This window comes from Cebus imitator, unplaced genomic scaffold (assembly GCF_001604975.1).
Source record: "Cebus imitator isolate Cc_AM_T3 unplaced genomic scaffold, Cebus_imitator-1.0 Scaffold50, whole genome shotgun sequence".
Taxonomy (NCBI): domain Eukaryota; kingdom Metazoa; phylum Chordata; class Mammalia; order Primates; family Cebidae; genus Cebus; species Cebus imitator.
In genome coordinates this window covers 1,148,395-1,169,516 of record NW_016107365.1, presented here as the reverse complement: position 1 = coordinate 1,169,516, position 21,122 = coordinate 1,148,395, and the positions used below count along the sequence as shown (strand labels likewise).

Below are 21,122 nucleotides of genomic sequence, written 5' to 3'. Positions count from 1 at the left end.
AACAAAAAAAAAAAACCCCACAAAAATTAGCTGGGCATGGTGGCTCGTGCCTGTGATCCCAGCTACTTGGGGGGCTGAGGTAGGAGAATTGCTTGAACTGGGACACAGGAGGCAGAGGCTGCAGTGAGCTGAGATCTCACCACTGCACTCCAGCCTGGGCTACAGAGCAAGACTCCATCTCAAAAAACAAAAAATTGTTAAAATTCTAGAAACAAAATTTAGAAAATAAAAATCAAAAATAAGCCCAATAGACATTATACTTTTCTTACATAATCACACCATTATATATCTATCATTTTTTAAATGGCATATCAAAATCTGGTGACCTAGTTTTATATTTAGTAAAGTACCATAATCTTTTGTTCGTGTCATTAAAGATACTTTTAAAACAAAACAAAATAATGTCTGCATGGAATGCTGACAAATTATTGAAACTGGTACATGGGGGCACATTATACCCACTCTATCTTTTAATATGTCTTGAAATGTTCATATAGAAAGTTATTCCAAAAGTTCTGCATGAGAAAACAACAAAGAAAGTAGAGTCAAGAGACAAATGACAAGCTGGGAAAAAAGATTCACACCTCATTACCACACACATATATAACAGAGTTCTTCCAGTTCTATAAGAAAAAGATCAATAATCTCACTGAAAACTGAGTTTAAAAAAAAAAGTCAGTTCATAGAAAAGGAAATACACATGGCTCTTAGCACATGAAAAGATGTTCAATCTTAGAAGAGAAACTATAAACCTATTCTGGGATATATCATTTTTTTACTTAACAAATATATTAAAATACACTTGCTCTTTGTCAACTGTTACTCAAGAACTACTGGTTTTTAACTTTCTCTTTAAGAACACGGATTTTAAATGGACTTTTCCATAGTGTAGTTACAAACTGTTGATGAGTACTAGATGAGTACAAAAACAGAGGGTACTAGGAAACCTACACCATAGTGGCTGGTGATTGAATCTGCATGGTCTGGCCAGACTTCCCTGAGGCAATAATGACTGAACTAAAGAAGTCTGTATGTTTTTCAAGGGAATGTTTCACACAGAAGGGGCATCAAATGACATGCCCTGGGGCATTTAAGGAATTGAAAGATGGCCAGTGAGGCCAGAAAGTGAGGGAGAAGCTGGCACAAAATGAAGAGACAAAAATTAGCAAGCTGTGGGTTTAGTCCTAAAAGCAATGGGTAGCTTCAAGCATGACGATGATATTAGTATTATCATTTTACACATTAGGAAACCTGATCAGAGAGAGAGGGGTGAAGTATCTTGCCTAAGGTGCTACAACTACTAGGTGGTAGAGCCAAGATCTAGACATATATAATGCTTCTTGTCTTATTTTTAGCCACAACACAGAGCTGGGAATAAATTTCTTGATTACTGTCCATCAATTTCCATCTATCATTGGTTAAAAGTGATCATCCAAAACCAGTTTTACTTGAATAACTTATGATAAGTGTCAGAACTATCTTTACGTGTATCTAAAAGTTTAAAGAAAATAGAGGGAAAAATAGAAATAGATCTGTTGCAATATGGTCATCTATTATATACTTAATGATTCTATCTTACCTCAGAAGTATATTCTTGGTAATCACCTCTTAAAGTGAGCAAACATTTTTTGGCAGGAGGAATGTGGTCATTTTCATCAAGCCTGCAATGAAGTCTCTTCCTGGATACAAGATCCAAATTATCAGAAGGCTTTTTAGAATCATCTCTTCCAGAAATAGATACACCCATGGCATCCTGACCAACTGAAGTTGCTGGTAAACAAATACTGCATAGAAAAGAAATACATACTAAATCTCTGAATCAGAAGTTTTTTTTTTTTTCATGATCCTAGAAATCCTTCCAATAATAAAGTTAAAGGCTGGGGTATTCCAATGAAAATTCCAAAAAGCTCCAAACTAACTAACAGATACATGGCCATGGCCATCAAAATGCTATTAACAGTTTTGGGCTCCATTCATACTTAAAGGGTCATAACTTAAATTCTGCAATACTGAATTAAATCTGAGTACTTAACAGTATTTTCCCTGATTGTAAAGTTAAACTTTTAATCTAGTCCAGGCTCAGTGGCTCACACCTGAATCTCAGCACTTTGGGAGGCCAAGGTGGGTGAATTACCTGAGGTCAGGAGTTTGAGACCAGCCTAATCAACACAGTGAAATCCTGTCTCTACTAAAAATACAAAAAATTAGCCAGGTGTGGTGGCAGGCACCTATAGTCCCAGCTACTTGGGAGGCTGTGCCTCGAGAATCGCTTGAAACTGGGAGATGGAAGTCGCAGTGAGCTGAGATCCCTCCACTGTACTCTAGCCTGGGCAAGAGTGAGACTGTCTCCCCTCCCCCCACCCCCCAAAAAAGGTAAAAGGCTTCAATTTCTAATGTTACACGATACACAATTATCTTAATTAATGGTGGTTAAGATACAACTTAACACTTCCAAATAAAGAATTAAAATAAGAGTATCAAGAATACCCAGGCACAGTGGCTCATGACTATACTCTCAGCACTTTGGGAGGTCAAAGTTGGAGGAATGCATAAGGCCAGGAGTTCCAGACCAGCCTGGGTACCAGAGCAAGACTCCACCTCTGCAAAAAAAAAAAAAATAATTTTTAAAAAATTAGCCAAGCATAGTGGTGTGCACCTGTAGCTGAAAAGCTACTTGAAAGGCTGAGGCAGGAAGAGCTCTTATTTTTTTCTCACTCTATTGCCCAGGCTGGAGTGCAGTGGCACAATCTCGGCTCACTGCAACCTCCACCTCCCGGGTTCAAGTGGTTCTCCTGCTTCAGCCTCCCGAGTAGCTGGGATTATAGGTGCATGCCACCATGCCGAGCTAATTTTTGCATTTGTAGTAGAGATGGGACTTCACCATATTGGCCAGGCTGGTCCTCAACTCCTGACCTCAGGTGATCTGCCCACCTCGGCCTCCCAAAGTGCTGGGATAACAGGCATGAGCCACCATGCCCAGCCAGGAGGATATCCTGAGCCCAGAAGTTTCAGAATGCAGTGAACTATGATAGCACCACTACACTCTAGGCTGGCCACCAAAGGCAAGTATCTTAAAAAATACACACACACACACACCCCACATATATTTTTATATTATATAAAAAACATCTCTATTACCATTACCACTGTATTATTTTCACAACTTTCTGTGAATGTGTATTTCACAGTTTCATATGTATGCATCTATACAAAGTAACCACACTTTTAACAGGTATCATTTTATGATCCAGACTATTAATTTTTTTAGCTTTCAAAGTAACTTAAAATAATAAACAAGTTTCATACAAAACTAATATATGGAACATTTAAATGGCATCTTTATCAGATAAAAAAATCTAGCACATTACATTTCTTCTCTAACTTACCACATAAATGCTAAATAAGATATCCACAACAATAACTAATATTGGTGAATGGTTTGTTCAACCAATACTATTTAATAAATAAATCACTTTTCCTCCTAGCAAAAACAGTTTCACTCATTCATTACCTCACATCACCCCTTTCTTCAGTATTCATTGATTTGACCAATATGGGAGCTGGCAGTAAAGGGTTTGGCATTAACTGTGCAGCGGCATCAGTAAATTCTTCTACTGCATTGGTTGGGATTTCCACCAGAGTTAAAATAAACTCTTGTTCATCTTCTCCATCTTGAGATATATTAGCAACTAGATTCACTATCAAAGTTTAAAAGTTAGTAATCAAAAAGCTCAACTCTGAAATAACAGAATATCATTAATTCATCTCATTTCTAAAAAGACAGTCTCAGGACAACTTATTAAGACTAAATAAATGCTCCCCACCCAAACCCCCCACCAGCCTAAAGCAGAAGAATTAATTTCCTTCCTTTTTTTTTTTTTAAAAGGAGACAAAAGTCTCGCTCTGTTGCCCAGGCTGGAGTGCAGTGGCACAATCTCAGCTCATTGCAACCTCTGCCTCCTGGGTACAAGCGATTCTGTTTTTTTTAAATTGCATTTTAGGTTTTGGGGTACATGTGAAGAACATGTAAGACTGTTGCATAGGTACACATGTGGCAGTGTGGTTTGCTGCCTTCCTCCTCATCACCTATATCTGGCATTTCTCCCCATGTTATCCCTCCCCAACCTCCCCACCTCCCGCTGTCCCTCCCCTAGTTCCCCCCCCCAACGGGCCCCGGTGTGTGATGCTCCCCTCCCTGTGTCCATGTGTTCTCATTGTTCAACACCCGCCTATGAGTGAGAACATGCAGTGTTTGATTTTCTGTTCTGGTGTCAGTTTGCTGAGAATGATGGTTTCCAGGTTCATCCATGTTCCTACAAAGAACACGAACTCATCGTTTTTTATGCCTACATAGTATTGTGCCTCAGCCTCCCAAGAAGCTGGGATTACAGGTGTACACCATCACGTCTGGCTAGTTTTTGTATTTTTAGTAGAGGTGGAGTTTTTAGTAGTATGGAGTTTTGCCATGTTGGCCAGGGTGGTCTCGAACTCCTGGCTTCAAGTATCTGCCCACCTCAGCCTCCCAAAGTACTGGGATTAAAGGAGTGAGCCACCATGCCTGGCCCAAGAAGTAATTTCATAAAGGATAAAGATGATATACTATGTAGAAGATTTATGTCTTTAAGAAACAAAACCGATATAAAAAATACTTCAAAGTGTTTTTATAAAAGTTTTTAAATTCAAGGCCAGCATAGACTAAAATAAAACTGTTTTGTGTTTTTCCATAGTTAAATAAGGGGTAAAAATCATACAATTAGGTTCTATGACATGTCACTGAAGCGTATTATCATACCTGTTAGGTCTTGAGGATTGATTATATTCTCTTGTTGGACTTCTGGAATACTTGTTGGTGTATACTGTCATAAAAAATTAAAACGAAAGAGTGAAGTTGGCCATATCTTAGATTTGAAAAGTTTTCCTGTCAATATGATGTACTGAAGAGATTAACTCAACAACATCTAACCATATATAGTTTTCAAGTGTTTGAAGCTTTAGACTGTTCTAATAAACTTCTGACTCATTTAAATAAATATAAATACGAGGAATCCTAACTAAAGTGTTAAATATGTGCATTTTATGAAATGATTTTTGAAGTGACAGGATAGGGAGACTCAAACCACACAATTTTTTCTCTACTCCCATCACACCAGCCATTGTACTATTAGTAGGTGACACATGAATGGAGCCAAACTGCTTTCCCTGCATCCAGTATGGTTCCCTCCAATCTGTTTTCCAAAAAACTGCAAACATTGTTTTTCTAAAATGCAATCCTGACTGTAATTCTCTACTGCTTAAAATCTCTCAGCTCACTACAACCGCAGCCTCCTGTGCTCAAGCAATCCTCCCACCTCAACCTCTTGAGTAGTGGGGAGTACAGGTGCACGCCACCACACCTGGCTAATTTTTTTGTATTTTTGGGGAGATGAGATGAGGTTTTGCCACATTGCCCAGGCTGGTCTCCAACTCCTGGGCTTAAGTGATCCGCCCACCTGGGCCTCCCACAGTGCTGGGATTACAGGTGTAAGACACTATGCCTGGCTTCTACCGCTTAAAATCTTAAAACTTGGCTGGGCGTGATGGCTCATGCCTGTAATTCCAGCACTTTGGGAGGCCAAGGTGAGTGGATCATGAGGTCAAGAGATCGAGACCATCCTGGCCAACACAGTGAAACCCCATCTCTACTAAAAATATAAAAATTAGCTGGGCATGGTGGCGCACGTCTCTAGTCCCAGCTACTCGGGAGGCTGAGGCAGGAGAATCACTTGAACCAGGGAGGCAGAGGTTGCAGTGAGCTGAGTTTGCACCAGTGCACTCCAGTCTGGGTGACAGAGTGAGACTCCATCTCAAAAAAAAAAAAAAAAAAAAAACCCTTAAAACTTTCATTTTGCAACAAACAATGTCAATAATTGATTAAGGCAAGAATCATCAATGGATATTAAAACTATAGGGTGACAGCTTGCTGGGTTGGTCTCATCTGACAAATTACTGATACAGAGTGAAAAAGATGCCATTATAATGAAGAAATCTGGCAGGTACCATTCTAGCCAAGTGATCAGTGAGCATCACCAATAATGGGACAAAATGACACTATGTATCTCCTGATGTGATGTAAATGGAAAAATATGTCATCACCTATATAGTAATTTTGCCCTAAAATATTTAAGTTGAATCTAATAATGAGGAAACAATTTAAAAAAAGAAATCCAGACTGTAGGCCAGCCTAGACTGGTCTAAACTTCTCTTGTTTTTTTCTCTTTTGTGAACAAAAAGACAGAAAAAGCACTCTAGATTAAAGCAAAATAAGGAGAAATAATAATCAATGCAATGTGAGAGCTCCAATTGGAGCCTGAATTTAAGAAAAAAAGAAGCCGGCCAGTTGCAGTGGCTTACACCTGTAATCCCACCACTTTGAGAGGCTGAGGTGGGCAGATTATTTGAGGCCAGAAGCTCAAGACCAGCCTGGACAACATGGTGAAACCCCATCTCTACTAAAAATATTATACAAACAAATTAGTCAGGTGTGATGGTGCACACCTTTAATCCCAGCTACTTGGGAGGCTGAGGCATAAGAATCGCTTGAACCTGACAGGTGGAGGTTGCAGTGAGCCAAGATTGTGCCACTGCACTCTAGCCTGGGTGACAGAGTAAGACTCTGTCTCAAAAAGAAAAGAAAAAAGCTATAATAGACAAGATTGGTACAACTAGGGAAACTGGAATAGAAAACTGTGTATTACATATTGTTGAGACAATGTTAAACAGTGCAGTAATATTGAGTGTGACAACAGTACTTGTCCTTTCTCTGTAAGAGAACTTTCTTGTCCTTATTAGATACAAGATGAGGTATTTATGGGCTCAACTTACTTTCAAACGATTCCGTTTTATTTGTTTGTTTATTTTTGAGACAGAGTCTTGCTCTGTTGCCCAAGGCTGGATTGTAATGGTGCAATCATGGCTCACTGCAACCTGCACCTCCTGGTTGCAAGCAATTCTCACACCTCAGCCTCCCGAGTAGCTGGGTAAACAGGTGCATGCCACCACACCTGGCTAATTTTTGTATTTTTGTAGAGATGGAGTTTCACCTTGCTTGCCAGGCTGTTCTTGAACTCCTGACCTCAGGTGATCTACCCACCTCAGCTTCTCAAAGTGCTGGGATTACAGGCGTGAGCCACCCCACCGAGCCAAGTATCTATCTATACAGATGGAGAGCAAGATAGAGTAAAAACACAAATGAGGCAAAGTATTAACGATTAATGAATCAAAGGGAAATGTATAGGAGAACTCTTTAAGATTTTTGTAACTTTTCTCTAAGTTCAAAATTATTTCAAAATAAAAAGTAAAAATAAAAAGTCAGGGTGGGGTGAGGAATCTTTTAACTTCAGATGTAACCAAACTCCTTAGCAAGTAATAAAAATCCTTTTATGATCTGTCTGCAGGCTACCTTTCTAACTTCATCTCTAATCACTTCATTAATATTCCACTCACACGATTACATGCTGTTTCATACTGGTTTGTTTTTGGAGACAGGGTCTCACTCTGTCTCCCAGCCTGGAGTGCATGGCAACCACGGCTTACTGCAGCCTCTACCTCCCAGGTGGAAGTGATCCTCCCACATCAGCCTGCTGAGTAGCTGGGGCTACAGGCACATGTCAGCATGCCTGGCTTTTATTTTTATTTTTTCAAGGCATTATAGGTGTGAGCCACTGACCCAGTCCACACCTGTTCTTTACACATGTTCCTTCCCCTTTAACTGGATAATATATGCATGTTCTTCAAGTCTAAGGCTTCTCTTACCTAGGGAACTTTTTATTGAACTGTTCACGCATTGGTTATATGACTGCATACATTTATGAAAACCTGAAGAATTGTACACTAAAAAAGGTAAAGTTACCTGGTTGCAGTGGCTCACACCTGTAATCCCAGCACTTTGGGAGGCCAAGGCAGGCGGATCACTTGAAGCCAGGAGTTTAAGATCGGCCTGGCCATTAAGGCGAACCCTGTCTCTACTAAAAAAACAAAACCCAGCTGGCTATGGTGGTGCATGCCTGTAGTCCAAGCTACTTGGGAGGCTGAGGCAGGATAGTCTGCTGAACCTGGGAGGCAGAGGTTGCAGTGAGCTGAGATCATACCACTGCACTCCAGCCTGGGCAACAGGATATTAATTAAAACAAATTAAAAATGAAAATAAAAGGGGTGAAGTTTATTGTATGTAAATTATATCTTATTTTTTTTAATGGAGGAAAACACCTTGCTATCCCTTATTATACTGTACATTCTTTTACCTCTGGCACAGGAAGTGTAAGTACACTGCCTCCTTTAGGGTCCTTTATCTGGGGCTCTTCAACAGAATTTTCACCAAGACCCCTATCCAAGCCAAGTGTGCGGGGCCCTGTCTCAGAGGAAGCAATTGGAGCAACTGACAACATGTGAACCTCTTGAGAGCTCTCTTCTTGATTTTCATTTCTGAAAGAGAGTATAGTGTGTCATTTGAAATCAGGCAAATCATGGAAGTATTTTTAGAGTTAGGTGTGTAAAAGATCATGTAATTCAATGGTTTTCAAACTTTTAAAACATATTTAATGCAACAAAACTTCTTTTTCAAATTCTTACAGCCACAACTTAAGGGCTACAGATGAAACAATATAAAGTGAATCTCAGAATCTCTTCCCTCTTTTACCTTTCGGTTAGGTTTACTTCTTGAGGAATACCGGTCCCTTTGATACCATGTACACATGCCAATTTGCTCTGCGCCTTATTCTCTGCTGTTGTAACTGGTCCAAGGTTTTTATCTTCCAATTCTGTTGCTTTGGAAGCATTTTTCTCTGTTTCTTAAACAAAAAGCACACTTAAGATATAGACCAAAATAATACAGCTAAAATCCCTATATTAGAAACATATTTCATCTTAAAAGGAAGAACCCTATATAGTGACTCTTCCAAACTTCTCTCAATCCACAAATCAGGCTTATACCCATGGCAGAAAGTTCTGGCTAACAGATTTTTGAATAGTAAAACAGATGACTAATAAATCCTGCTCTGCAAATATTTCACTCCAGGCTGTCACAATTGTATCTTTACTTTAAGGTACTAGCATCAATAATTAGAACTCACATACAAAAGAGGCTTAGAGGTGGGTACACAGAGGTTTGGCTAGTTCCACTTTAGAGGAAGTCTTGTGGAAGGAGCTGCACTGCCAAGAATAATATCACAAATGGGGAAAAAAGTCTTCCATACAGAAGAGGTAACTTGAGCCTACATGTTGAGAGAGGTTTTAGAAAAGGTGATCCTTCATGGTTCTCATGTATTTTATATCATGTTTAGTGCAACACTAAATATATATGCTTAGTGCGATACCATGAATAACACCATGGGACCCATCCAAAGTACCATTAATGATGGGGGAGGCGCTCCCAAGAAGCAGAGAAAAGTTGTAACATTTTAAGAAAAAGCTGAATTGCTTGATATGTATTACAGATTGACACCTGCAGTTGTGGTTGCCCACCATTTCGGACGATGTTTCATCTTGTAAACAGATGACATAAACTTTTGGTGCTGATAAATACAATGCAGTACTGAAAATGTATTTTCTCTTCCTTATAATTTTCTTCCTTTTATATTTTTTTGAGACAGGATCTTGCTCTGTTGCCCAGGCTGGAGTGCAGTGGCATTATCACAACTTACGAGAGGCTTCATCTTGCAAGCTCAAGCCTCCAGGTAGCTGGGACCACAGGTATGTGCCACCACGTCTGGTTTTTAAAAATTATTTTGTAGAGACAATGTCTCCCTATATTGCAGAAGCTGGTCTCAAAACTCCTGGGCTTATGTGATCTTCCTGCCTCTGCCTCCCAAATAGCTAGGATTTCAGGTGTGCACCTCCACCATGCCTAGCCTGATTTTCTCTTTTCTTTTTTGGAGATGGAGTCTCACTCTGTTGCCCAGGTCAGAGTACAGTGGCATGATCACAGTTCACTGCAACCTCAACCTCCCTGGGCTCAGGTGATACTCCCACCTCAGGCTCCTGAGTAGCTAGGACTACAGGGATGCGCCACCATGCCCGGCTAATTTTTTAAGTTTGTAAAAAATTTTTAAGATGGGGGGGTTCTGCTTTGTTGCTTAGCCCAGGCTGGTTTCAATTGAGCTGCCTGCCTTGGCCTCCCATAAGTGCTGAGATTATAGGCGTGAGCCACTGTGTCCAGCCCTAGCCTGATTTTCTTAAAAACATTTTCTTTTCTCTATGGTTCAAGGACATCAGTTGAAAACACAGAAAAAAGAAAATAAAATTTTCTTTAACCTATTTCATCATAAGAATATAGTATATGATACATATAAAATACAAAATATGTGTTAACTATCATATCAATAAGGCTTCAGGTCAATGGTAAGCCGTTAGTATGTACGTTTTTGGGGAGTCAAAAGTTATACATATATATATTTTTTCAATTCATAAGAGACAGGGTCTATGCTGCCCAGGCTGGTCTTGAACTCCTGGGTTCAAGCCATCTTCCCGCCTTGGCCTTTCAAAGTGCTGAAATTACAGGTGTGACCCATTGCACCCAGCCTATACACAAATTTCTGACTGAATGAGGAGGTCAATGCTCCTAGTTCAAGGGTCAATGAAAGAGAGAGAGAGAGAGAGAATAAAAAGACAAAAAACTGATCAAACAAACATAGCAAAATGGTACTAATTAGTAAAACCACTTGGTAGATGTATGGATATTTATTTTACAGCCCATCTTACTTTTTAATTTGAAACTACTTTATAGTAAGTTAAAAGAATTTAATGACCAAATATTTCTTTGAAATGTTAATGTAATTTCTTGTGTCAAAATGATTTTGCAATTTGTAAGAGAATAAAATTTACCTCTTTGAAAACCATTCCAAGCTCATGGTTAGGAATAAATAAATATTGTGAAAATGGCCATATTGCCCAAAGTAATTTATAGATTTAACGCCATCCTCATCAAGCTACCTATGACCTTCTTCACAGAACTGGAAAAAACCACCTTAAACTTCATACGGAACCAAGAGAGAGCCTGCATAGCCAAGACAATTCTAAGCAAATAGAACAAAGCTGGAGGCATTATGCTACCTGACTTCAAACTATACTACAAGGCTACAGTAATCAAAACAACACTGTACTGGTACCAAAACAGAGATATAGACCAATGGAACAGAACAGAGGCCTCGGAGGCAATGCTACACATCTACAACCATCTGATCTTTGACAAACCTCACAAAAACCAGCAACGGGGAAAGGATTCCCTGTTTAATAAACGGTATTGGGAAAACTGGCTAGCCATGTGCAGAAAGCAGAAACTGGATCCCTTCCTGATACCTTACACTAAAATTAACTCCAGATGGATTAAAGACTTAAACATAAAACCTAACATCATAAAAGCTCTAGAAGAAAACCTAGGTAAAACCATTCAGGACACAGGCATAGGCAAGGACGTCACGACTGAAACACCAAAAGCATTGGCAACAAAAGCCAAAATAGACAAATGTGATCTAATTAAACTCCAGAGCTTCTGCACAGCAAAAGAAACAATCATTAGAGTGAATCAGCAATCTACAGAATAGGAAAAAATTTTTGCAATCTACCCATCTGACAAAGCACTAATATCCAGAATCTACAAAGAACTAAAAGAAATTTATAAGAAAAACAAACCTATTCAAAAGTGGGTGAAAAATATGAACAGACACTTTTCAAAAGAAGACATATGTGAGGCCAACAAAAATATGAAAAAATGCTCATCATCACTGGCCATTGGAGAAATGCAAATCAAAACTACTTTGAGACGCTAGCTCACACCAGTTAGAATGGCAATCATTAAAAAATCTGGAGACAGATGCTGGAGAGGATATGGAGAAACAGGAACACTTTTACACTGTTGGTGGGAGTGTAAATTAGTTCAACCATTGTGGAAGACAGTGTGGCGATTCCTCAAGGACCTAGAAATAGAAATTCCATTTGACCCAGCAATCCCATTACTGGGTATATATCCAAAGGATTATAAATTATTCCGTTATAAAGATACATGCACATGTATGTTCACTATGGCACTATTTACAATAACAAAGACTTGGAACCAACCCAAATGCCCATCGATGATAGACTGGACAGGGAAAATGTGGCACATATACACCATGGAATACTATGCAGCCATAAAAAACGATGAGTTCGTGTCCTTTGTAGGGACATGGATGAAACTGGAAACCATCATTCTCAGCAAACTGACATAAGAACAAAAAAAATCAAACACCACACGTTCTCACTCAAAGACGGGTGGTTGAACAATGAGAACACATGGACACAGGGAGGGGAGCATCACACACTGAGGTCTGTTGTGGGGGACTAGGGGTGGGGCAGTGATGGGCAGGGAGTTGGGGAGGGATAACATGGGGAGAAATGCCAGATATAGGTGATGGGGATGGAGGGAGCAAACCACATTGCCACGTATGTACCTATGCAACAATCCTGTATGTTCTTCACAGGTACCCCAGAACCTAAAGTGCAATAAAATATATATATTTAAAAATATATATATATTATTATAATAATAAAATTTACCTCTTTGAGCTTCCAGTTCTTCCCGTTTGGTTACACACAAACTGGAAACTTCCTGATAATCGTCTAACTTGTTGGTCCCTAAAATCTTCTCAAGATTTGGTTTAGGCTTGGCAAATCTACTTATTCTCGAATTACTGGTCACTTTAGAAGTTGTATTCCTAAAAACAGAAGATAGAGAAATTTATGAATCATGTTAGATATTGCTCTTTCACTTTAATACCATCTGCCTAGCACTGATAGAGTGAATGACCAACCTGTTAGGTGCCACATTGTCTACAAGTGTTCATGTATTAATACTAAAATTACAAAGTAGTAACTTTACTAGAGGTGTTGAGAAGAGAATTTAGTCTGTACAGGTATTGATCGACTTACGACCTATGCAACTTACGACCATTTGACTTTACGACCACAATCACTAGCCAGAACTGCTCCGCGTCTGGCAGCGCAAACGTTGCCCAGTGGGGCATACGACAGCGCAGACCAGCTTCCAACAGCACTACCATCTCCGCGTGCACCATTTCAACGGTACATATAGCCTACTCAACTTACGACCAAATCGTGTTACGACCAGTCTGCAGGTCCCAGTCGTGGTCATAAGTCGAGCACTAGCTGTATTTGTAAAACAGACCATTTACATAAAACTATTTCATTAACGCTTCAAAGACACACAACATTCACTACTATAATTTAAATATGCAAACCATTAACCTAAAATCAAAATCAGTCAGTCTTTAAAGAGTAAGAAATTAGCATTGCCTACTTTACATTTACAAGCATTACTCAAAGCTATTAACTAATTTGATGGCAGTTTTAGTAATACGTATTAGTTGAATACTAAAATAAACCTGGTCGGTGTAGCATTCTCCTTTACGTTCTCCATTAAACTAATTTCTTTTCTGGAAATTTGCTCCTCCAATACAATCTTGTTTTCTTCAAATGATGCAAGAGATGTAGTAATGACAGGTGAAGAAAGCTCCTGACATTCATGAACAATTCTCTGATTTACATTATCTAGGCTAAAAGGAATATGGCTTTTATCCTTTGAATGAACATGAGGAAGTACACATACTCCTACTGAAGAAAAGAAAAAAAACAGAAAATTAAAACAAACCAAATTATAGATGCTCAAAATAAATTCCTCAACATTTAGTAACTGTAAAATTCTGTATTATTAAAGTTTGCTTTATTTGCGCAGCAGAAAAAGATAAAAAAATATAAATATAATAAAAGTTTGCTCTTGTTGGCTATAAATTTAAATTTATGCTTTCCTATTTCAGGCCAGGGATTTGACCTATTGTGAGCTTAATAATTCCTTTTTTTCTTTTTTTGAGACAGTCTCACTCTGCTGCCTAGGCTGGAGTACAATGGCACGATCTCAGCTCACTGCAACCTATGCCTCTTGAGTTGAAGTGATTTTCCTGCCTCAGCCTCCCAAGTGGCTGCGACTACAGGCATGCGCCACCATAACCAGCTAATTTTTGTATTTTTAGTAGAGACAGGGTTTCACCATATTGGCCAGGCTGGTCTTGAACTCCTGACTTCGTGACCCACCCGCCTTGTCTCCCAAAGAGCTGGGATTATAGGCGTGAGCCACCACGCCCAGCCGAGCTTAATAATTCTTATAGGCTAAAATTTTATTCAATTATAAGTAAAAATGAGTCTTTTTATTACTTTCAGTAATTATATAATCTCAGATAGATTTCAAGTTAGATGGCACTTCCATCATTTACAATTTTTAAAACCTTATGTTCTATATATACTTTATGTTCTACACATTTCTGACAGGCTCTACTGCAATGCTCTCCCACTAAGAAAGGAGCCCCACACAGAACACAAATCAGAGATTTTCCTGATAAATATGTTTCCAAGCCTAAAAGTCTAATACATATCTATCTATTTTTAAGACAGGGTGTTACTTTGTTGCCCCGGCTGGAGTGCAGTGGCATGATCTCAGCTCACTGCAGCCTCGACCTCCTGAGCTCAAGCGATCCTCCCACCTAGCTTCCCAAACAGCTGGGACTACAGGTGTGTACCACTATGCCTGGCTCATTTTCTGTATTTTTTTGTAGAGACGGGGTACCACCATGTTGCTCGAGCTGGTTAAACTCCTGAGATCAAGCAATCGCCAGCCTTGGCCTCCCAAAGTGCTGGGATTACAGGCATGAGCTGCCATGTTCAGCCCAAAAGTCTAATACTTAAAATGAATGGAGGCTGGGCACAGTGGCTCACACCTGTAATACCAGCAGTTCAGGAGGCCAAGGCGGGTGGATCACCTAATGTCAGGAATTTGAGACCAGTCTGGCCAAGATGGTGAAATCCCATCTCTTTAAAAAATACAAAAATTAGCTGGGCATGGTAGCAGGCACCTGTAATCCCAACTACTCAAGAAGCTGAGACAGGAGAATTGCTTGAACCTGGGAGGTAGAGGTTGCAAAGAGCCAAGATCGTGCCATTGCACTCCAGCCTGGGCAACAAGAGTGAAACTCCATCTCAAATAAATGAATGAATGAATGGTAGACTACTCATAATCAGGCAAAATAATTACCAGGAATAGTATAATTATTCATTTCATGCAGTTAAAATATACTGAGATTGGCCGGGCACGGTGGCTCAAGCCTGTGTAATTCCAGCAATTCGGGAGGCCGAGGCGGGCGGATAATGAAGTCAGGAATATAAGACCAGCCTGACCAAGATGGTGAAACCTCGTCTCTACTGAAGATACAAAAATTAGCTGGGTGTGGTGGTGCACACCTAAAATTCTAGCTACTCAGGATGCTAAGGCAGGAGAATCACTTGAACCTGAGAGGCAGAGGTTGCAGTGAGGAGAGGTTGCACCACTGCATTGCAGCCTGGGTGACAGACCGAGTCTCCATCTCAAAAAAACAAAAACAAAAACAAAAATAAAAAAAACTAAGATAGTAAAGATTTATTACTTGTCTGTGATTTCCGTCTGATAAATTAAAAATCTTGGTTGACATATCTTTTGGCTCTGTCCAGATTGAGAACAGTTTAAATTATTTTAAAATTATTTCAATGAGTTCTATTGCCTCTTTGTGCTGTATTCATCATCTAATTGTGAATACCATCCCAAGGAGCAACTCCTTTGTTATAAGACACATGTATAAAGTGATCAGTGATCATTCAGCTCAGTTAACTAATCTTGTTCATGATGGTAAAGGTAGTATTCACTAGAGCAACTATTCCATGAATACAAATTATTCTTTTTTTTTGGAGACGGAGTTTCGCTCTTGTTACCCAGGCTGGAGTGCAATGGCGCGATCTTGGCTCACCGCAACCTCCGCCTCCTGGGTTCAAGCAATTCTCCTGCCTCAGCCTCCTGAGTAGCTGGGATTACAGGCACGCACCACCATGCCCAGCTAATGTTTTGTAGTTTTAGTAGAGACGGGGTTTCACCATGTTGACCAGGATGGTCTCGATCTCTTGACCTCGTGATCCACCCGCCTCGGCCTCCCAAAGTGCTGGGATTACAAGTGTGAGCCACTGCGCCCGGCCTGAATACAAATTATTCTTAATAAACCAAGTGCACGATCTAGAATGAGCTGTCGCTACACCTAAACAGTAAAATAACAGGTGAATCAATACCCACATATCACCTTTTACGGAAGAACAACAAAATGAAGACAACTTCAAATATAAAAGGGTTATTACTAAATGTGGGTATAATTTCCTAAAAGTTAGATATTAGAAGTTTCTATTTTTGTTAGGACTTAGCTTTCATTCTTACCATCATCCTGTTCAGTACTGATGTCTGACTGCAATACTAGATCTCCCATTGTAAGTAAAGTTATCGCAGCTTCGGTGCTTCCATCATTGGTACCTTGTGAGGAAATATATCAAAATTAAAACAGAATAACAAATCTGGAAATCTGTTTACTTAAAAAAGATTTTTATTTGAGGTGTTTATCTACTAGTAGCAGGTTCCAATATCCTCTGAATCATTATTCCCTTACTAGGGTAGTCTTTTGCTCAGGTTATTTGCTATAAATAAATCATCACTGCTGGTTTTGACTCACTGACCATGCTGCCCTCCCATTAAATAATATCTTCAAGGAAAATGCTCCCCCATTTGTGCAGATCCAGAGGAAATGCTCAAATACTTCTTATTCAAAATTTAACTTTTAATTCACTTTCTAAAATAACATTCTAAGAATCCACATTTCTCAAAGAGATAACATAATCAATAGGTGAATCTTTTGGTTAAAACTCTCCAGCAAACCGATTCATTTATTATCCCCACTATCATATCACTGTACTAGCAAGGTAGTCTTAGCAGTTCCCTTGATAACAGTTACCTGGTTCATCTTGGATATGTTCACCTGTGGTCATTTCCTAAAAAACAAAAAATTAAGTAACATCTTAAATATTTTCCCAAACATGTTCTGTTTTTCAACATGCACTACATTTTTAGAGGTCTTTCCATACTTTTCATTACAACAGTGTAAACTGGTTTGTCTTAATTTATAATTATTCACCAAATTTCACCAGCAAGAACGGAAATAATTTAAAGGCCAAATTCTTATGTCTCTTGCTCCCGATTTTATCTTTTTTTTCTGTATTATGTGCAAATTTTAACTCTGATCACATTGTTATATACATCTACCATTCTTACTTTACTTTTTCATTTTCATAATCCTTCAACTCTAGCCGTATCTGTTGCCAATTTTTAACCAATGGAAACCAAGGTCTGAAGGGTATTGCAAAATTTTTATACTACTACGTAGCTTAAAACTTAAATGCATTTCAATAAATTAAGAAGTTATAGAATCAATGTAAAGGGCGACAACTTGAGAAGCTTCATTGACCCACTCCTTAGGGAAACTGATCTAAAAAAAAAAAACATTTGAAAGCCTCTGAAAATGATCCTAATGACAAAAAGCAAATAAATACCTATTCAAGAAAATCTGAAAATTTGCTAACAAAGGTGAGTGTCTATGTGAACCAAAACTGCTCTCTCTCTCTCTTTCCTCCCAGCTCAGTGTGGCAGAGACTTCACTTCAAACTGCTGCACCCAAAAAAACAAGGCCCCCTGTTCCCAAGGTCCCACCTGGAAAGCATTTTTCCCTAGGGGAGCAGGACTTCAGCTCCTGACATCACAAGAAAAGTACAGACCAATATCTATTATGAATATGAACATAAAAATCATCAATAAAATACTAGCAAACTGAATCCAACAATGTATAAAAATTAGACATTATGACCATAGAATTTATCCTGGGGAAGCAAGGTTGGTTTAACATCCAAAAATCAATACAATAAAAAACAAAATTCACATGATCATCTCAATAGATGAAGAAAAAGTATATGACAAATTCCAACTCTCTTTAACGACAGAAACATTCAACAAACAAGGAATAGAAGGTAACTTTTTTAACTTGGTAAAGGACAGCTATGAAAAACCCATGGCTAACATCATACTTAATGATAAGACTGGATGGGATGAGTGGTAGCAGCCAGACCGCCCAGCTCTGAGAAGGCTCTCAGCATGGTGCGGCTCACAGGCACCCAGCACGCACCCTCTGCCAGGCTGCAAGATGCCCAAGAGGAAGATCAGCTCTGCAGAACGGCAGTGAAGGAAAGAGTCCAAGATGAGATTGGTATGACTATCAGCTAAACCTCCTCCTGCCAAAGTGGAAACAAAGTCAAAAAAGGCAGCAGGAAACGATAAATGTCCAGACAAAAATGTGCAAACTAAAGCAAAAGGGGGAACAAAGGGAAAACAGACCAAAGTGGCTAATCACAAAACTAGATTTGCCTACATAAAACTAAGAAACAGAAACCAAGGAGAATCCAACCTCTGATGAAGTCCGAGAGAAAAAAACCCAAGTCCAATTAATACAGAGCATGTCTTACCAACAGTCCTTCTCCCTTCTTGTACATTCCAGAGGAATGTTTTTATAAACTATTTCATAAATGCAAGTTTTTTAGTAACTCTAGAAACATTTTTAAGAAGAAGGGAGGCCAGGCGTGGTGGGTCACGCCTGTAATCCAAGCACTTTGGAGGCCAAGTCAGGCGGATCACCTGAGGTCGGGAGTTCAAGACCAGCCTGATCAACATGGTGAAACCCCGTCTTTAAAAAAAAAAAAAAAAGAAAAAAGAAGGGAATCCCACCTCATTCCATTTTTTAAGTGTAAATGTTTTTAAGAGGTAAAAATCATTTGCCATTGTATATTTTTTGGTGCAATCAGAAATAGTGTGGGATATTGAATTATGGGAGGTTCTGACTATCTTGGGTATCAGCTTAACATTCCACCATATTAACTGGAATATGGAGTCACAGTCCTACATCTGATGTCTTGAAATTTTTAAGTTACTTTTATTCCCATGGTTTGGTTCTGTTTTGTTTGAGACAAGAGTCTTGCTCTGATGCCCAGACTGGAGTGCAATGGTGGCGATGACAGCTCACTGCAACCTCACCCTCCTGGGCCAAGGCAATCCTTCTGCTTTAGCCTCCAGAGCAGCTGGGACCACAGGCGCATGCCACCATGGCCAGCCAACTTTTAGAAAACATATTTGTAGAAAGGGTCTCCCTATGTTGCCCAGGCTGGTCTTGAACTACTGGACTCAGGCTATCCTCTGACCTCCCAAAATACTGGGATTACAGGCATGAGCCACCACACCTGGGCCCATGTTGATTTTAGTAAAATTGCTTCTTAAAGAAAACCACTCCTTGATCATGGCTCTCCCTGTCAGAATTGTGTGTGCTCTATAAGTCTTTGGTTGTGGTAGTCCTGTTTTCCTAATAACTTTGTTAATGTGCTGTGAAAGACTGAAAATTTGAGTATGTAGTATATATGCTATTAAATTGTAAATTGTGGAAGTATTTAACAGCTTATCAACATGTAAGAATGCTGGTACTTGATAGCCTTTTAATGAAAAGTTGCCTCCAAATTTTAAGCTGGAAAGTCACTGGAGTAACTTTTGAAATCATTACAATACATGGCTTTTTGGATTTTCAGTACAAATGTGAAGAATTGTGTACTGATCCTCAACACAAGCAATAAAGCTCAATTATGAAAAAAATAAATGATGAAAGACTGAATACTTTCCTCCTAAGATCAGGAATAAGACCAAAATGTCCATTCTCTCTTCTATTAAACATTGAACATTATTAAACATCTCTCTTCTATTAAATCCTGGTTCTAGCCAGGGTAATTAGGCAAGAAAAAGAAATAAAAGGCATTCAGGTCAGAAAGTGTCAAAAGCTGAATTGCATCCCCTACAAAGATATGTCAAAGTCTTAATTCCCAATAATGTGAACATGACATTATTTAAAAATAGGGTTATTTGTAGATAAAATCAAATTTAAATGAGGTCATATTGGATTGCAGTTGGTCCTAATCCAATATGACTGGTGTCCTTTCCTTATAAGATGAGAGGATACAGACATATGCAAAGAGAAAATGTCATGTGGTAATGGAGGCGGAGGGTGGAATTATGCTGCTGCATGCTAAGAAATGATAAAGGCTGCTGGTTACCACCAGAAGGCAGGAGAAAGGCATGGGATGGTTCTTCCTCAGAGCCTCCAGAAGGAACCAACATTGGTGATTCCTTGATTTTGGATTTCTAGACTCTAAAGCTATGAGAGAATAAATTTGTTTTGTTTTGTTTTTCTCATCTCCAAACGTGCCTGGAGAATTTTCTGTCATTTTAAGCTATCAAGTTTGTGGTGCAAAGAGTATATGACTTAAAATTTTTTCATTTTAGGCCAGGCATAGTGGCTAACACCTGTAATCCCAGCACTTTGGCCAAGACAGGTCGATAACCTGAGGTCAGGAATTCAAGACCAGCCTGACCAACATGATGAAACCCCATCTCTAGTAAAAGTAAAAAAATTAGCTGGGCGTGGTGGCAGACACCTGTAATCCCAGTTACTCTGGAGGCTGAGGCAGGAGAATCGCTTGAAACTGGGAGTCAGAGGTTGCAGTGAGCCTCTGAGATTGCGCCACTGCACTTCAGCCAGGGCGACAGAGTAAGCATTCTGTGTTAAAAAAAAAAAAGTTATTTTATGATGGGTTTATCAGGTTATAATCTACTCATAAGTTGAGGAGCATCTGTGCTTTGTTACAGCGATCCTAGGAAACTAATACAGAAAGAAGTAAAACCATCTTTATTTGCAGATGACATGATTTTACATATAGAAAATCCTAAGGAATCCACCAAAGAAGTTGCAGAATACAAAGCTAATATACAAAAATCAATTTTATTTCTACATACTTGCAATGAACAATCCAAAAATGCAATTAAGAAAACAATCCCATTCACAATAGCAACAAAAATAACAACATACTTGGCAATAAATTTAACAAAGAAGTGCAAACTTTATACACTAAAAACTACAATACATTGTTGAAAGTAAAAAATCTAAATCAGCCAGGCGTGGTGGCTCACATATGTAATCCCAGCACTTGGGAAGGCCAAAGCGGGCAAATCACTTGAGGCCAGGGGTTTGAAACCAGGCTGGCCACTATAGTGAAACCCATCTCTACTAAAAATACCAAAACAAACAAACAAACAAAAAAAAAAAAACGCTGGG

General features: G+C 39.1%; 1 protein-coding gene across 4 annotated transcripts in view; it reads right to left on the bottom strand.

Moving 5' to 3' along the window:
• Positions 1 to 21,122, bottom strand: part of BDP1 (B double prime 1, subunit of RNA polymerase III transcription initiation factor IIIB) — a 116,241-nt gene that overhangs the window by 13,570 nt on the left and 81,549 nt on the right. For 2 of the 4 annotated variants that reach the window (XR_001824944.2, XM_017527595.2), the window contains exons 27-35: positions 16,881 to 16,917; positions 16,313 to 16,405; positions 13,413 to 13,641; positions 12,568 to 12,725; positions 8,675 to 8,825; positions 8,280 to 8,460; positions 4,793 to 4,856; positions 3,512 to 3,698; positions 1,580 to 1,784 (exon numbers count right to left, since the gene is read on the bottom strand). Coding sequence is in view for 3 of the 4 variants with exons in the window: in XM_017527595.2 (XP_017383084.1) it covers positions 1,580 to 1,784; positions 3,512 to 3,698; positions 4,793 to 4,856; positions 8,280 to 8,460; positions 8,675 to 8,825; positions 12,568 to 12,725; positions 13,413 to 13,641; positions 16,313 to 16,405; positions 16,881 to 16,917 (1,305 nt within the window). In the remaining variant the exon portion in view is untranslated. The remainder of the gene's footprint in view (positions 1 to 1,579; positions 1,785 to 3,511; positions 3,699 to 4,792; positions 4,857 to 8,279; positions 8,461 to 8,674; positions 8,826 to 12,567; positions 12,726 to 13,412; positions 13,642 to 16,312; positions 16,406 to 16,880; positions 16,918 to 21,122) is intronic. The other 2 variants (XM_037738160.1, XM_017527596.2) reach the window with 2 other exon arrangements.